The 17,902-nt window shown below is 45.1% G+C and overlaps 1 protein-coding gene across 1 annotated transcript in view; it reads right to left on the bottom strand.

Annotated features, from left to right (window-relative positions):
- The window catches only part of LOC120050722 (low-density lipoprotein receptor-related protein 1B-like), a 172,120-nt gene that overhangs the window by 55,350 nt on the left and 98,868 nt on the right, over window positions 1-17,902 (bottom strand). The window contains exons 45-58 of the mRNA XM_038997286.1: window positions 17,183-17,308; window positions 16,801-16,929; window positions 16,438-16,557; window positions 16,045-16,158; window positions 15,579-15,732; window positions 15,292-15,404; window positions 13,804-13,923; window positions 12,840-12,968; window positions 11,399-11,521; window positions 11,163-11,303; window positions 5,162-5,349; window positions 4,172-4,355; window positions 3,405-3,490; window positions 3,037-3,165 (exon numbers count right to left, since the gene is read on the bottom strand). Coding sequence (XP_038853214.1) covers window positions 3,037-3,165; window positions 3,405-3,490; window positions 4,172-4,355; window positions 5,162-5,349; window positions 11,163-11,303; window positions 11,399-11,521; window positions 12,840-12,968; window positions 13,804-13,923; window positions 15,292-15,404; window positions 15,579-15,732; window positions 16,045-16,158; window positions 16,438-16,557; window positions 16,801-16,929; window positions 17,183-17,308 — 1,856 coding nt within the window. The remainder of the gene's footprint in view (window positions 1-3,036; window positions 3,166-3,404; window positions 3,491-4,171; window positions 4,356-5,161; window positions 5,350-11,162; window positions 11,304-11,398; window positions 11,522-12,839; window positions 12,969-13,803; window positions 13,924-15,291; window positions 15,405-15,578; window positions 15,733-16,044; window positions 16,159-16,437; window positions 16,558-16,800; window positions 16,930-17,182; window positions 17,309-17,902) is intronic.

Raw genomic sequence — 17,902 nt, 5'->3', positions numbered from 1 at the left:
CATGCGCCGAATACAACATACCGTGAAATGCTTACTTACAAGCCTTTAAACAAATAGCGCAGTTCAAGAAAGTCTTAAGAAAATATTTACCAAATAAACTAAAGTAAAAAATGATAAAAAGTAACAATAAAATAACAATAATGAGGCTATATACAGGGGGTACCGGTACAGAGTCAATGTGCGGGGGTACAGGTTAGTTTGTAATTTGTACAAATGTAATTTGTACATGTAGGTAGGGGGAAGTGACTACGCATAGATAATAAACAACGAGTAGCAGCAGTGTAAAAAACAAATGGAGGAGGGGGACGGGACGGGTGTCAATGTAAATAATCCGGTGGCCATTTGATTAATTGTTCAGCAGTATTATGGCTTGGGGGTAGAAGCTGTTAAGGAACCTTTTGGTCCTAGACTTGGCGCTCCGGTACCGCTTGCTGTGCGGTAGCAGAGTAAACAGTCTGTGACTTGGGTTACTGGAGTCTGACAATTTTTTGGGCTTTCCTCTGACACTGCCTAGTATATAGGTCCTGGATGGCAGGAAGCTTGGCCCAAGTGATGTACTGGGCCGTACGCACTACCCTCTGTAGCGCCTTACAGTCAGATGCCGAGCAGTTACCATACCAGGCGGTGATGCAACCGGTCAAGATGCTCTTGTTGGTGCAGCTGTAGAACTTTTTGAGGATCTTGGGACCCATGCCAAATCTTTTCAGTCACCTGAGGGGGGATAGGCATTGTTGTGCCCTCTTCACAACTGTCATGGTGCGTTTGGACTATTATAGTTCGTTGGTGATGTGGACACCAAGGAACTTTACACTCTCGTCCCGCTCCACTACAGCCCCGTCGATGTTAATGGGGGCCTGTTCGGCCCACCTTTTCCTGAAGTCCACGATCAGCTCCTTTGTCTTGCTCACATTGAGGGAGAGTTTGTTGTCTCTGACCTCCTCCCTATAGGCTGTCTCATCGTTGTCGGTAATCAGGCCTACTACTGTTGTGTTGTCAGCAAACTTAATGATGGTGTTGGAGTCGCGTTTGGCCACGCAGTCGTGGGTGAACAGGGAGTACAGGAGAACACTAAGCACACACCCCTGAGGTGTCCCAGTGTTGAGTATCAGCGTAGCAGACGTGTTGTTGCCTACCCTTACCACCTGGGGGCGGCCCGTCAGGAAGTCCAGGATCCAGTTGCAGAGGGAGGTGTTTAGTCCCAGAGTCCTTAGCTTAGTCATAAGCATTGTGGGCACAATGGTGTTGAACACTGAGCTGTAGTTAATGAACAGCACTCTCACATAGGTGTTCCTTTTGTCCAGGTGGGAAAGGGCAGTGTGGAGTGCGATTGAGTTTGCGTCATCTGTGGATCTGTTGGGGCAGTATGCGAATTGGAGTGGGTCTAGGGTATCCGGGAGGATGCTGTTAATGTGAGCCATGACCAGCCTTTCAAAGAACTTCATGGCTACCAACACAGGAAAATCAAGTTTGCGACTGCATTGGGCCTTTAAAACAACTCAAGATGAATCAGAAAATCACTGTAACCGGTTATGTGGAGCCCTCGCTTGTTGGGTTCAGTTGGGTTCTGTTACCCCAGGGTTAACAATTGATCGTGTGAATGGAGGGTAAGCGAGCCCTGGTGTGATTTTAACCCCAAATTAAGAAGATACATTGTGAAAAGCCCTTACGATTCAGAACATCCTTCTATGGGTCTGCACTGCAACAGTTCTAATATCGCCGTTTATAGTGATGACATTGGTCTAATAACTACAGAAGTGGTCTCTACTCTGAAGAGTTTTGGCAGCAGTGAGCTGAAGTACGAAACAGACGTGAGTGATCCTGGGTACAGTGAAGCTATAATGAGTCATTATCCCTGTATTAATGATAACGAGCCAAGGGGAGCCCCCTTAGGTACTCAGGTTCTGTTGGCACTCTAACTTCACCCAGACTCTGGCTCTGGCCTTTGGAAAGCTAAATGGGGAGCCATGAAAGGAGACCAGCCATGTTCAAGAAGCAAATACAAGCATATAAAACCACACTGCTACTGTATCCTGTGTCATCTTCCTCTGTGTGCCAATGTCACTGATTTTAGGAGTGGAAAATTGACCCAAGCCCCCCAAAGAAAAAAGGAAGCCCATTCAGTACTGTACATTATCTATGGTGCATAACATGATCACAACAGGGTTCAGTAACACTTTATTTGAACTGTAGGACAAAAACAAAACATTTCATAAAATACAGCTGAACCTAAACCAACAGCCATTGTTCTGTGCCAAACACCATAAGCTAATACTCATGTAAGCCATCAACTACATAATGCTGTGCATTATTAGCAGGTGGTTTAGGTCCAAAACAATGAAGTGTTTCCAAGGTATAATGAAAACAAAGATTCACGAAGAAGCTGTGTGTCTAAGGAATTATCCACACACTCACATTCTACATTGTACATTTTATGACATAATGGAATGCATTAGGCACTACATGGCCATAAACCCTCATATAGAATAAATGCCATTGTTTTATGTGCCTCGGCTCAACCTTCAGCCTGGGAAGACTGTCACCTTCAGTCACATTTAAACCGCTACAGTCATGGTGTTAAATTATAGATTTATAAAGCACCTATAAACCTCCTCAACATCTCATCTCCAGCAGTATAATCTTGCCAGGTGAAAAAAAAAAAAAAAAAAAAAGAGAGAGTGAGAGAAAGAGTGAGAGAGCGAGAGTGCACACGCAAGAGAGAGAAAATGGATAAAGTGCATCCTTCCATCAGGGCCCATACATTAACCACTAACACCACTAGAACACTATCTCGCTACACACCTTCCTCAGGCTAATGTAGAACACGGTTGGGGTCAATTCAGGAAGTGATTCGAATAAATTACAAATGCAACAACTTTTGAAATAAACAGCTTTTCCTTGTCCGTTTTTTGAGAAGTCATTGAAAATAGATGCCCTTTTTTCAATTATTGAATTGGAATCTCTGTTCACTTCCTGAATTGACTAACTTCAATTGGAATTTACCTCAACCCTGCTGTATAAGCTGCTGCTCTACTGTACCTTCAGGTCGCTCCCATTCAGTCGCATTCTGTTTATCCTCCGTTGGGTTAGAGCAGGAGAGCTCGAGTCTATCCAGTAAATCAACTCCTTCCTGTAGTCAAAGTCCACTGCTATAATGTTACTGAGGCCCTGTGGGACAAAATCATCAGGAACATGTTGTATTGTTGTTACAAAAAAAATACCTCATAACATATTGAGCAATTGCTTTGCATAATTGGTTGGGGAGAGACACACAGGCCATTTAAGGATATACTCAATGTACTCAAGTGAGATGATCAATGAAATGATTCTGTGCATAGGAAACCTTCTCCATCCTTAAATATTGAGCTGGTTCAAAAAAAATGAACACTTCTCTTTGTGTGTCTTACCTGTTTTAGAGGAGTGTAATTGGATCCATCAGTGCTTATTTTCCTGATGTCATGATGGTCGGCCAGAATCAGGAAGGGCTCTTCAGCTGAAGAAAATACAAGAACAAAACAAATACAGCAATTATAATACAGAATGGCTACAATATAGTCAGAAAAAATTATCTGACAGTGATGGTCCTAAAGAGTCACATATGATTATGCAGGGGTGACTGTAGCAGTATGCTCTCAGCGATAGCTCATCATTCCTCGTAAAGTCATTACTTTTAATGCATCGTCTCATTATCCTACTGCAGGTGCAGTAACGTTACAGTCAGAGGCTCTGGAGGTGTCAGTCTTATACAACCACTGATTTCCTCCCTAGCTCCAAGCCCTAGTATATATCACTGTCACAGGCTATTATTTGACTGGGCTCACTACAGGTACATTCCCATGGAGATAGAACAAGTAGTTCTACTTTAGACATATTCTAGTGTTCTCTTTTAACCAATCAGAACCCTCGTTCCGATTCAAGGTAATTCCCCTGTGATTTCCGGAAGTCCCTGATTTTTAAAAAAAAATCAAGAGGAAGGTGGCTGACAGAGGAGTAGACACATGGGCAGATGGGTAAGAAGGAAGAGAGAGAAGGAATGGATGAAAGAAGATAAGATGGAGAAAGGGGTACCTCAAGCAGCAGAGGCACAGATACAAGGACAGATGGGTAAGAAGAGAGAGAGAGAACAAGAAAAATAACAGAAGAGAAAATGATGGAGGTAGAGAAAGAGGTATACCTGAGAGAGACCTGCAGCTATGCGAGTTCTTAGCTGGCGCCTCGTAGCCGTCTGCACACAGACACTTGTAAGATCCGTATGTGTTGATGCAGAGCTGGCTACAGGGGAAGTCGGATGAACATTCGTCAATGTCAACACACGTTTGGCCATCGTTCTTCAAGCGAAATCCCGGCCAACACTTGCACTGGATCGGACGTAAGGGAGAAATTGAGAGCCATTATTTTTCTGACAGAATCCATGTGTGGGCACTGAGGCACTGAATCAATCAATAGAAAAGTAATGGGGTACTGTCGCCATTGGGTTGGAGTGACTATGGACTATACAGAGATACAATGACACAAAGGGATTTAATAGGTTCTGAGTGCAAAATCTATGGTTTGTTTTGTTGGCGAACCACTCTTTGATGGTATGAACGTCTTACAGAGTATGGATTTAAATACATTTTTCTCTGACAACCTATGGCTTACAGCAACCAGGCAGATCCCAACATACATACTGTACTGTATGTACCAGGGTCATGGTTATTAAGTATGAATAGCACAAACAAACACATATTGTAAGCCAGGAGCAAAATGTTCTGGAAAACAGAACCTTTTCCATTCTGAGAAATATCAAGTCCACATAGTATGTTGATTTAGGTTCTGTTTGTTTTATTGTTAAACATGATAATATATGGAATGTAATAACCCTGGTGCTATCACACAGAAATCCTATCATTATAGAGACATTTGCAAAACATCAATAAACAGTTAGCGGCTGAGCCTTAGTTTTATGTTGTAAGAGCTTAGTGGGCTTACCATACTTAGGGCTATACCGTGGGTGTGTGTGTGTGATACTGAGAAAAATAACCTTGTACAGTTCATGACTTGTGATTATGTGTGTGTGTGTGTGTGTGTGTGTGTGTGTGTGTGTGTGTGTGTGTGTGTGTGTGTGTGTGTGTGTGTGTGTGCGCTTGCAATTCTGAGAAAGCAAGCAGGGGTACCTTCCTACCTTGTACCCTACAGGCAGGTCTTCACAGTCCTGTGTGCATCCACTGACTCGGCGGTTCAAACACTCGTTGATATGACAGTTCCTCTCGTCTGATGCGTCCCCACAGTCGTCCCTCCTGTTACACAGGCTGGCCAGCGAGACACAGCGGCCGTTGACACACATGAAGAAAGAGCCGTTGCACAAGCTTTCTACAGAACAAAGTGGCAAGTGTTAGATTTTCTGTGAAAGCCAGGAATGCAAGACTCCTGGATTCCCAGAACCAGATTAAGCCTAGTCCTAGATAAAAAATTATCTATATATTTTGTTCTTGTCCAGTTCTAGGCTTAATCTGGGTCTGGGGAACCGGCCAACATAATTAAACAGTCAAATAAACATATTTCTATCAACCAGGAACGTGTACACATAGGGGTCTACCTGTGTCAGAGCACCTGCCCCATTGCCCTCCCTCTCAAAAACTGCCCTTTTGGGTGGTGGTATTTGTATATATTTTTGTACACCGTTTTTTGACATTGTTGTTCTGAACCCGTTGCTCGAAATTCGTTTTGATGTCATCAAATTCGCCACCCCCACCCCGTCAGTTGGTTGGTTGCGCCTGTTTGTCGGCCCTGTATGGAGTTCGTACCCAGTATCCAAACATGTATGGTGTCATGATGTGGCCCTTTCTGGGTATAGATCGTGGAATCCCTCTCTCTCTCTCTCTCCTACACCCAGGTTCTGTTATCTCAGGTCGTAAATTCCTGGAGGAGACGCTCTCCTCCTGGCCATGCAGTACAGAGAGAGAGAGTCCCACAGTAGAACAAAGGAACTTCTTCATCACAGAATTTGAGAACTGAACAATATGCATGTTTTGGAGGATGTGTAAATGGTCGGTGGAGAAGCCAGCTACAACCCGGTCCGTTTTGTTTCATGTTTGTGACCTCATGAAAGACAATACAGCCACATTACCATAACTCTGTTTATACAGGTGCCTCCGTTATGAGGTTTGCGTCTAATTATTGTATAAAATGAATGAGTAACGATTAAACTATTTGTGAAATGATGTAAGGTGATGTTAACCCTTTAATGAAAGAGAATTGTATTCCCTTTAAAGTTTAACAAAGTCATTGGCCCACCTCCCGTGAGCACAGACATGATCTGGCGTCATGGAACAGCCCTTTTCTACTGTTACAAATAAAAAAAACTCCTGAAGAAATCCTCTTTAGACCACGCATACCTCGGTCAGCTGAGGGGGCAAAGGATTGAGTAGAGACCACAAAAACCTCAGTTTAAGCTAAGGTTGTAATGGTTATTGAATTCCTAACCGTACCACGCGGAGCATTGGCTACACGGGTGGAAATGGTTAAACTCTGAGACTATCGATCCTGAGAGAATAAGAGCAAATCTTAGATACTAATTACTAGTCTGCAGCTAGAAATTATGTCAATCTGGGATGCGAAGACCAACAACCGCAGAAACATCTATTCTATAAGAGCATTTCTGAATGGTACTCTGAAGTATCCATTCTAACCACAAAAGACTTCAGGGAAGCAGAGAGACGCTTGGATGAACTTTCCAACAGATGGACTGACGATTCCAACAAAGATCACGATGACACACTGGGTAAATACATATTGATTGCAATTATTCCCAAAATAAGTGAGCGTTCATGTGCAAAGGATTAGCATTTCAATTCATATAATTATCAACTGTGTAGTGACTCTTTTTGTCTTTCCCACTGTTCTCAGTCCACACCCACTTCCCTTTGTCCACCAAGCCGTCATATTGGCTTAGCCCACTAGGGAACCTCCCCTATCATTTCCTTGTAACCATATCTACTGTGTTGTTTGTTTATGCATTTCTGTGATTATTTAGTTAGTTAGTAAATAAATGATTAAGACAATTGATGTATGGATGATTCAAAGTAAAGGCTGGGTTCGTGCAGACAACTAACAATTTACGACGTTTGGAATGAGACTAACATGAGGTAAAGAATAATTCATTAAGTAGAATACTAATTGATCAGATATTAAAATATCTGAAGAGTTATATGAGGAAAATTATAACTTTGTAATCTGAAGATGTTCCTTGGTTCCCCGACTCCCTAGTTAATTACATTTACATGATTAGTTTAATCACATAATAATAATTACAGAGAATTTATTTTATAAAATAACAGTCTGTCACTTTCTTGAAAATGATCGGACCAAGGCGCAGCGTGAATTGAGTTCCACATCTTTAATTACAAAGTGAAACTAGAAACAAAATAACAAAACTTACAAAGACCGTGAAGACGTAGTGCTCAAACACACTAACACAAACAATATCCCACAAATGCAGGTGTGGAAAAAAGCCTACCTAAATATGATCCCCAATTAGAGGCAATGATTACCAGCTGCCTCTAATTGGGAACCACACAAACCACCAACCTAGAAATCTATAAACTAGATAACCCCCCCAGTCACACTCTGACCTAAACACCATAGAGAACCGAGTGCTCAGGGCGTGACAGTACCCCCCCCATCCCCAAAGGTGCGGACTCCGGCCGCAAAACCTGAATCCAAATGGGGAGGGTAGGGGGGTGACTAGTGTCGGTGGCGGCTCCGGTGCAGGTCTTTGCCCCCGCCCAGACCACAGGTCCGACCATGGAGCCGGGTAGAACGCCGTGCCTGGACTGGGCATCGGCGCAGAGGAGGACCCCGGCCATGGAGCTGGGTTGGACGCCGCACCCGGACTGGGCACCGGCGCCGAGGAAGGCTCCGGCCATGGAGCTGAGTTGGCCGCCCTGCCTGGACTGGGCATCGGCGCAGAGGAAGGCTCCGGCCTTGGAGTGGGACTGGACGTCGTGCTTGGACTGGGCACCGGCGCAGAGGAAGGCTCCTGCCATGGAGCGGGACTGGACGCCGTGCCTGGACTGGGTACCGGCGCAGAGGAAGGCTCCTGCCATGGAGCGGGACTGGACGCCGTGCCCGGACTGGGCCCCGACGCAGAGGAAGGCTCCGGCCTTGGAGCGGGACTGGACGTTGTGCTTGGACTGGGCACCGGCGCAGAGGAAGGCTCCTGCCATGGAGCGGGACTGGACGCTGTGCCTGGACTGGGTACCGGCGGGGAGAGGAAGGCTCCGGCCTTGGAGCGGGACTGGACGCCGTGCCTGGACATCGGTGTAGAGGAAGGCTCCTGCCATGGAGCGGGACTGGACGCCGTGCCTGGACTGGGCACCGGCGGAGAAGAAGGCTCCAGCCATGGAGTGGGACTGGACGTCGTGCTTGGACTGGGCACCGGCGCAGAGGAAGGCTCCTGCCATGGAGCGGGACTGGACGCCGTGCCTGGACTGGGCACCGGCGGGGAGAGGAAGGCTCCGGCCTTGGAGCGGGACTGGACGCCGTGCCTGGACATCGGCGCAGAGGAAGGCTCCTGCCATGGAACGGGACTGGACGCCTTGCCTGGAAGCTCCGGACCGTTGACCGTCGCTGGAGGTTCCGGACCGTTGACCGTAGCTGGAGGTTCCGGACCGTTGACCGTCGCTGGAGGTTCCGGACCGTTGACCGTCGCAGGAGGTTCCGGAACGTGGACCGTCGCGGGAGGTTCCGGACTGTGGACCGTCGCCGGGAGGTTCCGAACTGTGGACCGTCGCCGGGAGGTTCCGGACTGGGAAACGTCGCCGGGAGCTCTGGACACCTTTGTTGGTGGGATATTCTGTCACGTTCTTGAAAATGATCGGACCAAGGCGCAGCGTGAATTGAGTTCCACATATTTAATTACAAAGTGAAACTAGAAACAAAATAACAAAACTTACAAAGACCATGACGACGTAGTGCTCAAACACACTAACACAAACAATATCCCACAAATGCAGGTGGGGAAAAAGCCTACCTAAATATGATCCCCAATTAGAGGCAACGATTACCAGCTGCCTCTAATTGGTAACCACACAAACCCCCAACCTAGAAATCTATAAACTAGATAACCCCCCCAGTCACGCTCTGACCTAAACACCATAGAGAACCGAGGGCTCTCTATGGTCAGGGCGTGACACAGTCTTCACTTTAATGATGCCAAAGACACAACAACGGCTTGAGACGCAGTCACCGGTCGAGTGTGTGTAGCAAGCTACCAATTATTATTATTATTATTATAATTTTGTATACTTTTACCCCTTTTTCTCTCTAATTTTGTGGTGTCCAATTGGTAGTTACAGTCTTGTCCCATCGCTGCAACTCCCGTATGGACTCGGGAGAGGTGAAGGTCGAGAGCCATGTGTCCTCCGATATACGACCCTGCCAAGCCAGCCACACCAATGTGTTGGAGGAAACACAATACAATTGGCGACCGAAGTCAGCTTGCAGGCACCCGGCCCGCCACAAGGATTCGCTTGCGCGCAATGGGACAAGGGCATCCCGGCAGGTCAAACCCTCCCCTAACCCAGACGACGCTGGGCCAATTGTGCGCCGCCTCATGGGTCTCCCGGGCACAGCCAGTTGTGACACAGGCTGGGATCGAACCTGGGTCTGTAGTGACGCCTTAGACCGCTGCGCCACTTGGGAGGCTATGGTGGAGAAATTACAAGATTATGTTATAATGCTGTTATTGCATCAAATGGTTGTTTTTTGCAACAGAATAAGAGGTTGTTAGAACGCTTATCTGTGTATGTTCTACTGAGGATGGGCCTCTGGAAGATTTATGATGTCTTTGGGTGATACCGCATTCCAGAGCATGAGTTAATGTTTCTGTACTGGGGTACCAGGGGGAGATGGCTCCAGTATGGAGTTGGGGGGCCAGACCCTCATCTCTACACAATGAGGACAGTTTTTACAGCAGATACTGTCTGCTTTGAATTATACGTATCTTTCATACAAATCTTAACCTTGTGACCCATTCCATACATCTGTTGTTTGTCATGGAGACTGAAGGAGAATGGACTTTCTATAAAATGCCGTGGCTCAAACCAGCTTGTTGTGTTCTCAGTGATCACCCCCAGGGTTGATTACCGACCAGCTCCATTACTGCAGTAATTAAATAATAAAGTTGGATTGTTTTGAAGAAATCTAAAAGACTCTCCTTTTGATTACAATAATTCCAACACAAGGCGCAAGCTAAAGTACCTAGTTTAAATATCAACAGTACTGCTACAGCAGCATAACATTTGATTATCACTTGATAACACTTGATTTACATCATCATCAATATTTGGCCTGGTTGCCTGTTAGCCTACGTGCAGCAGAGAGAGGCAGAAAGACAGAGAGGAGCGGCTGCATCTACGCCACTCCATCCCTTCTTCATTCGGGAGTGGCACACGAGTGTCATGGCAGCAGCAACAGAGGTAGTCAAGACGTTCGTCCATGTTTCTCAAACGTCAAATTTCGAAGTTGTTCCAAACAACACATTTCGAAGAGTTTGATTACGTCTCCGTATCGTTCCAAGGTTAAGTTTAGGCATCAACTCCGAATTCGTAAAACAAAAATTTAAAAACAACATTTCGGTGGATTTGAACATGCATCCTTTGGGCTCTTTGGAACCAGAGGAGGATGCTTACGCCCATCTGCCATCCACGTCCACTATGCCTACTTGAAGGTAACAGCGCTCACTGTTGCCCCTAGTGACCAGTTTCCAAGGCAACTCCCGAAGTCCTCAGACATGGATGGACGTCGAATAATGACTTGTATCACAGGCGACCTGCCTGATCTAACCACCATATACTAAAAATATCCACACAAGCTACTAGCCAGCCAGCCCATACATAATGAGTCAGAAGATTATGAATATTATATTGTAAAGAGCATTGAAGATAAATCACAATCAGTAAACCGGGAGCCGGTGGGTTCATTTTGAGCACCTGGCCCCTGAAAGGTCTGAGCACGGCCCTGCTAGCAACTCAATATGTATCAGCCCTGTTCCCAGCAGGTCTATGAGCACAAAATGTGTTTGTAATAGGTTAAAACCAGCCGGGACATGGTGAGACTGGGACGGTCTGTACCTCGTCTGTTCTCTCTCACACACACACATCTGTATCAGATGAAAGGCTTGCCTGCAGCGGAACACTTGGGGTTGTGTGGCAGCTCGTCTGATTGGTCGAGACAGTCGGGATGGCCGTCACACTCCCACTGGACTCTGGGTAAACAGCGGCCATCTGTGCAGCGGAACTCCCCCAGACTGCAGGACCCGTACTCTGTAGGACACAGGAGGCAAGAGGCGGGATGTGCAGCCAGAACACAACAAGAGGAAATACAAGAGAGAGAGAGAGAGAGAGAGAGAGGTTCTTACCACACTCCAGGGTCTCATCGGAGCCGTCTCCACAGTCATCATCACGGTCACAAGCGAACCGCTGTGGGATGCAGATCTGATTACGACACTGGAACATTCCCTCCATGCACGTGTTGTTGGGGGCTGTGATAAGAAATATGTGGAGGGACAATTTGTTAAAGAAATACCTGAGATTTTTTCATATCATACACCTCTCTCAAGAAGGATCTGAACTTCTATAGGAATGTGGACATTATTAACAAGGTACACTATTTATACAAAAGTAGGTGGACACATCTTCAAATGAGCGGATTTGGCTGTTTCCTCCACACACGTTGCTGACAGGTGTATAAAAATCGAGCACACAGCCATGCAATCTCCATAGACAAACCTTTGCAGAAGAATGGCCTTACTGATGAGCTCAGTGACTTTCAATGTGGCACCGTCATACGATGCCACCTATCCAACAAGTCAGTTCGTCAAATTTCTGACCTGCTAGAGCTGCCCCGGTCAACTGTAAGTGCTTTGGGATGAATTGGAATGCCGACTGCGAGTCAAGTCTAATCGCCCAACATCAGTGCCTGACCTCAATAATGCTCTTGTGGCTGAATGGAAGCAAGTCCCGGCAGCAATGTTTCAACATCTAGTGGAAAGCCTTCCCAGAAGAGTGGAGGCTGTTATAGCAGCAAAGGGGAACCAACTCCATATTAATGCCCATCATTTTGGAATGAGATGTTCGACGAGCAGGTGTCCACATACTTTTGGTAATGTAGAGTGTGTCAAGGTGAAATATGGTTTTACAGCACTGTAGAAGATGGAGTGCCGATTATTTTTCATTTTCTTTGTTATAACAGACACCTATTGAGTAATTTTTCCTTTACAATAGGGATTCTGAATACACAATGACAGAAATGTAATGAGACATTTTTGCTTTACAAATGGGACTGAGTCTGACTACGCTATGATTGTCTGCTGTTTGGTTTCTGTCTGGAGGCCTTCAGAAGGCAATACCCTTTGACGGACATGTATTGAGACATTTGTTCATTACAAAAGGGATTAAAATATGACTGTGTGCTTTCGGTTCGGAAGCCTTCAGAGGACAATACACTATGACAAATATGTGTCGAGACATTTGAGCTTTAGAAAAAGGGTCTCAGAATACACTGTCAGACACATATTGAGATATTTGTGCTTTAAAAAAGGGACTGAGTGACTACACTATGACTGTGTACTTTCTGTCCAGAGGCCTTCAGAGGACAGTGTGTTTTCAGTTTGGATGCCTTCAGAGGACAATACACTATGACAAACATGTATTGAGACATTTGTGTTTTACAAAAGGGACTTGGACTACACTGTTAGACACATGTCCTTATTATTATCATTATAATATGTGCTTTAGAAAAGGGAGTAACTACACTATGACTGCGATTTCTGTTGGAGAACTTCAGAACAATATTATTACCACAGCCAGCAGCAGAGAGCTCGTCACTCCCATCTGGACAGTCCCTCTCCCCATCACAAAGCCAGTGTTTGGGGACGCACCCGTATGACTCTGGGCAACTAAACAGCCCTGGGCCACAGGTAGCCGTACCTGGATATGTACAATAGGATTCGTGGTCAAAACATTATTTTACCGAACTGAAGAATCTTTAGCCTGAGTGCCAGTCTGTTTCAGCTCTCTTGCCAACTCCTTAAGGAATTGTCATGCCAAACATGTTTGCTATGATAATGATTTGTCAAGACAGCAAAAACAGACTGGCAATCAGGCTACAGAATCTGCACAATTACAGTAATAGAAATACAGATATTTACAAGACTTTCTGAAGAGTGTGCAAATATTACTGAAAAACATGAAATCCACATCTCTGTAGCAAATTGCTCATCCATATATCTCCACCAAGGATGTATCTCGTAAAATTTCAAATATATTAAATGAATCTTTCCCTGTCCCTTTCTTTTTGTTGTACTTTTTACCCCTTTTTCTCCCCAATTTCATGATATCCAATTGGTAGTTACAGTTTTGTCCCATCGCTGCAACTCCCGTACGGACTCGGTAGAGGCGAAGGTCGAGAGACATGTGTCCACCGAAACATGACCCCGCCAAGCCGCACTGCTTCTTGACACACTGCTCGCTTAACCCGGAAGCCAGCCGCACCAATGTGTCGGAGGAAACACCGTACAGCTGGCGACCGAAGTCAGCGTGCATGCGCCGGGCTGCCACAAGGAGTCTCTAGAGCGCAATGGAACAAGGATATCCCAGCCGGCCAAACCCTCCCCTAACCCGGACGATGCTGGGTCAAATGTGCGCCGCCTCATGGGTCTCCCAGGTGCAGCCAGCAGCGACACAGCCCGGGATCGAACCCGGATCTGTAGTTTGACACATTTGAGTCAACATAGTGTAAATAAATTCCGGCGTGTTTTTTTACCACAGATCTCTGCGCTCTCGTCCAATCCATCCCCACAGTCGTCCTCTCCGTCACAAAGCCACTGCTTGGCTATGCACTTGTTCTTAGAGCAGGCAAACTGGTTCCACAGGCAGGACAAGCCTTGACAAAATAAAATATAACACATTATATTGGGTATTTCATTGAGACAGGAAGCATGTAAATATCTTCACAATTAATCATGCAGAGAGCAGTGATAAATGAATGATTTAGTACGGTAGTGTGCAAAGTCCAAATGGGCCCAGGTTTCAACTGTTATAGAGTAATATGAAATTGCAGTCAAGTCACATACAATAAAGGTAGGTAGGTCTTTGTACAGAAAAGGTGAAGAAAATAATATCACATACGGAGGTGAAGGTAAACAATTTTGAAGGGAGTCTCTATTCTAATGCAGGTGGGAAATTATATCACTATATCAATGTCATCTGTGAAATTAGATACAAAAAAACATTCCCTCAGTCGTAAGCACTTTCAAAGTAATGCTTGTCTTACATTCAAACCATGTACAAAGGAGTGAAGGAGTGCCAAGTGAGGTAAAAATTATTCAGCCATAGCAAGCAGAGAGCGAGAGAGAGAGAGCGAGAAAGAGGGCGAGAGAGAGGAGGGAGGGAGATGAAAGAGGGAGAGATGAGAGAGTTGAGAGAGGGAGAGACATAAAGAAAGAGAGAGAAAGAATTGTCCGTTTATTTGTTAGCATTTCACATCCATTTTATGATGACACTGTGGAGCTGCTTCCTTGGGCAGCCAGAGAGCAACCATTAACAATAACTGTGTGTGGCTACATGGACAAGGTCAGTGTGAACTAGCCACACAAACAGCATGCACCAACAACACGGTGTGTGTGCATCCAACCACTACTGGCTGGGACTCATTCAAATACACAGACGATGAGCAAATCCACAACAAATATAAATAGGATATTTGCTATTGCTATTCTGTTTGGGTTACAACAGCATAGTCTACTGCTCTGCCCTGAAGAACCAACAGCAGGAGTGAAGCATCTCCTCCCATCATTATTCCTCAGGAGAGGCTTTGAACAGTAATTGTGGGAGATTTCCACATAGGGATCAAATCAGGGATGGAAGCATTGGGCTCAGCAGGAGACACCCCTTCACTGCTTCCTTTAATGACCCACATGAACAAACCACCAACACTGGGTTATCTTATCTTCTTATCTGGCCGTATTGACCGAATGTATAGACCAGACACAACAGGGGATACAGGACAAGAGGAGAAACCGTTCAACCTAGACATTCTCCATTATATTTGGCCACCTTGAGCTTAGTCAGCATTTCACGCAGGATGTACCCTACACCGTAATGATCCAACCGTTACTTTGAACAGAGTTATTTGAATAATTTAGACTCTCTCTCAAATCAGTGGCAGTGGCTACAAATCAGTGCAATGTGCTTGCCGAAATAAATGTAATATAAATAAATATTAGATAAATAAATATGTCTGATTTCATACCACACTGGAACTCATCTGCTCCGTCTTCACAGTCTTTCACTCCGTCACACAGCCAGACAGTGTGGATGCAGTTTCCACTGGGGCAAGCAAAATGGCCTTCCTCACATCTCTTTCTGAGGGAAGGAGCTGGGGAGAAACCAGAAGCCAAGATACATTCAGAACATAAACACATTTTCAAAATATCTTAAAATGCATTCCACTAGGCCTGGTGTCTGTCTGGTACACGGCCACATCAACAGTAGCCGACAGAATTAGTGTCACAGAAGAGAAAAAAGCAAGGATAAAACTTACTCCGGCAGTTGGTTTCATCTGCGTAATCCCCACAGTCATTGGCTCCATCACATATCCAGGATGGGTGGACACAGAGGGAGGTAGAGTTGCAGCTGACGAACACTGTCTCCTTCACCCCCAGCATGTAGTAATCCAAGCAGCCTGTGTTGCCTAGAGAAAGTGGGCATTCGACCGGCATATCCAAAGCCTAAGGTTAGGGATTGATATTCCTGGCTATACATTGTTTTAACTATAAAATTGTAGTGTCCTGATATAACAATGGAAAATAACTTCAAATCCAGAGGTGCGGACCTTCCTTCTTCTCTTTTATCTAACATTAAAAACACACATGACCAGGATAGGCTACAGACCAGCTACGTGGAAAAGCTACATGGGAAAGGTATTGTCGTAGCACCTTAGAAAGATACAGTGTGGCGCCTTAACACAGGTACGGTATGGCGCTTTAACAGAGGCTTATCTTACTGCAGTTCTTCTCATCTGAGGCATCGGGACAGTCGATGATCTGATTGCAGCGGGCCGAGGCCGGAATACAAACCCCGTTCAGACAACGCCAGTCTGAGGGAGAGCATGTGGGATCTGGAGAGAAAATACAGGTCCGAAAAGAAAAAGATTTAGAAACGAGGGGTAGAAATATGTTGTATTTGAAATCCATCTCGTTGGTTCGTTGTCAGGTGAAGAGATAGATAAGAATAGATAATATTATCCTTGCTTGGAGAAATGTTCCTCTATGAAATCTAATAGGAGAAACAAGAGTTCACCCTAAAGCTATTTATTGGTTTATACAGTAATAATATAGTACAGATTATGTTGTCTGTCGGACTGGGCATGTAAATTCATCAGATTCTTATTACTCACTGTTACAATAAACCTCGTCGGAATCGTCTCCACAGTCGTTCACCCCGTCACAAACCCGCCTATTGACCACACAGCGCTGGTTATAGCAGCTCTTGAAGCCCCGTCTACAGTTTCTGTTATCTGTAAGAGAGGAAGAGGAGTAAAGAAAAACGAAAGAGATACAAAGACACTTCAGGAAGAGATTCGACCAAAGGAATTACATGACATTCACTTGAATACTGTTTCTCTTCTCCTTTATGGATTTCAGGAAGTGAGCGAGTCTGAACTCATTCTACTGGACAAGAGCCCCGCGGGGGCTTGGTAGGGATTTTCATCTGAGGACTGGTGAACTAGTACAGTAACGCATATTGGGTGCGTACTTACCACAGTATTTCATTTTCTCATCAGACTTGTCTTTGCAGTGTGCTATTCCGTCACATGTCAGCTGATAGTCAATACACTCCCCGTTCCCACACTCAAACTCAGTGTGGATGTTGCAGGAGGAGTTCTCAGCTGTAAAAAGAAGAGAAAATCAATTTTTGGGGATTCTTTGTCCAAACAGAAGAGTCTGCTTTCTGCTATATCCCTCCCAGATAGTCTCCAACAAACATACTACTTCAATGCCCCACACATTGCTTCATCTGACAGTAACACTATCAGATGCCTATTGTCTACTTGTATATTAGCAAGACATTCACATGGTCCTTCGAGCCGGATGCTGTTTACCAATGAATTAGAGGGAAAAAAGACAAGATACTAGACTTACATACACATCTGTTATCTTCCAGTATTAGTCTCTCTCCTCTGCAGCTACAGTTGACTGTGCCGTGAGGGGTCAGAAGACAAAGGTCATGACATCCACCGTTCAGCACTGTGCAAGGGGATAGTTCACCTGGGAAAACAGATCATTATGGGTACTGTAGTACATCATCTTACAGAAAACACACATCAACCTCCAAATAAACAGGACATTATATTGTTCCATTTTTATCATCCAAATGGCATGCTTTACTTCCTACTTGCAGTGCCTCCCATTAAGAGTTTCAGCTTCCACATTTTTTGAAATCAAGCACTGAAAACATTTCAAGGGCAGTGTTGTGGTAGAAAGGTAGACTTCTCTGTTGGGGACCATCTTTGAACTCTGTTTGGCTTGGACAGTGGAATGGAGCGGTAAGCTATAAACCATGCCATCATGCTGCCCCCTTAGTACCCACACGTCTGCTCATTCCAGAGAGAGAGAGAGAGAGAGAGCAAGAGAGAGAGTGAGAGAGCGAGAGAGAATATATTTCTCTGCTCGAATGGTACAGATTCAGCTGAAGCACAGGCCAGGCAACATGGGGTAGCCTGTGACACTGGAGGTTGGGATTTTTGGAGTTGTTTATTCAATAACAGATTTACATTGAGTGGTAATTAATCAGGGAGGGTAGCTGGGTCTATAGGAAGTATTGCATAATGTTCATGCCAAATGGTCAAACTCAGCTACACA

Source organism: Salvelinus namaycush, chromosome 7 (assembly GCF_016432855.1).
Source record: "Salvelinus namaycush isolate Seneca chromosome 7, SaNama_1.0, whole genome shotgun sequence".
Lineage (NCBI taxonomy): Eukaryota > Metazoa > Chordata > Actinopteri > Salmoniformes > Salmonidae > Salvelinus > Salvelinus namaycush.
This window is presented reverse-complemented; position numbering and strand designations above follow the sequence as displayed.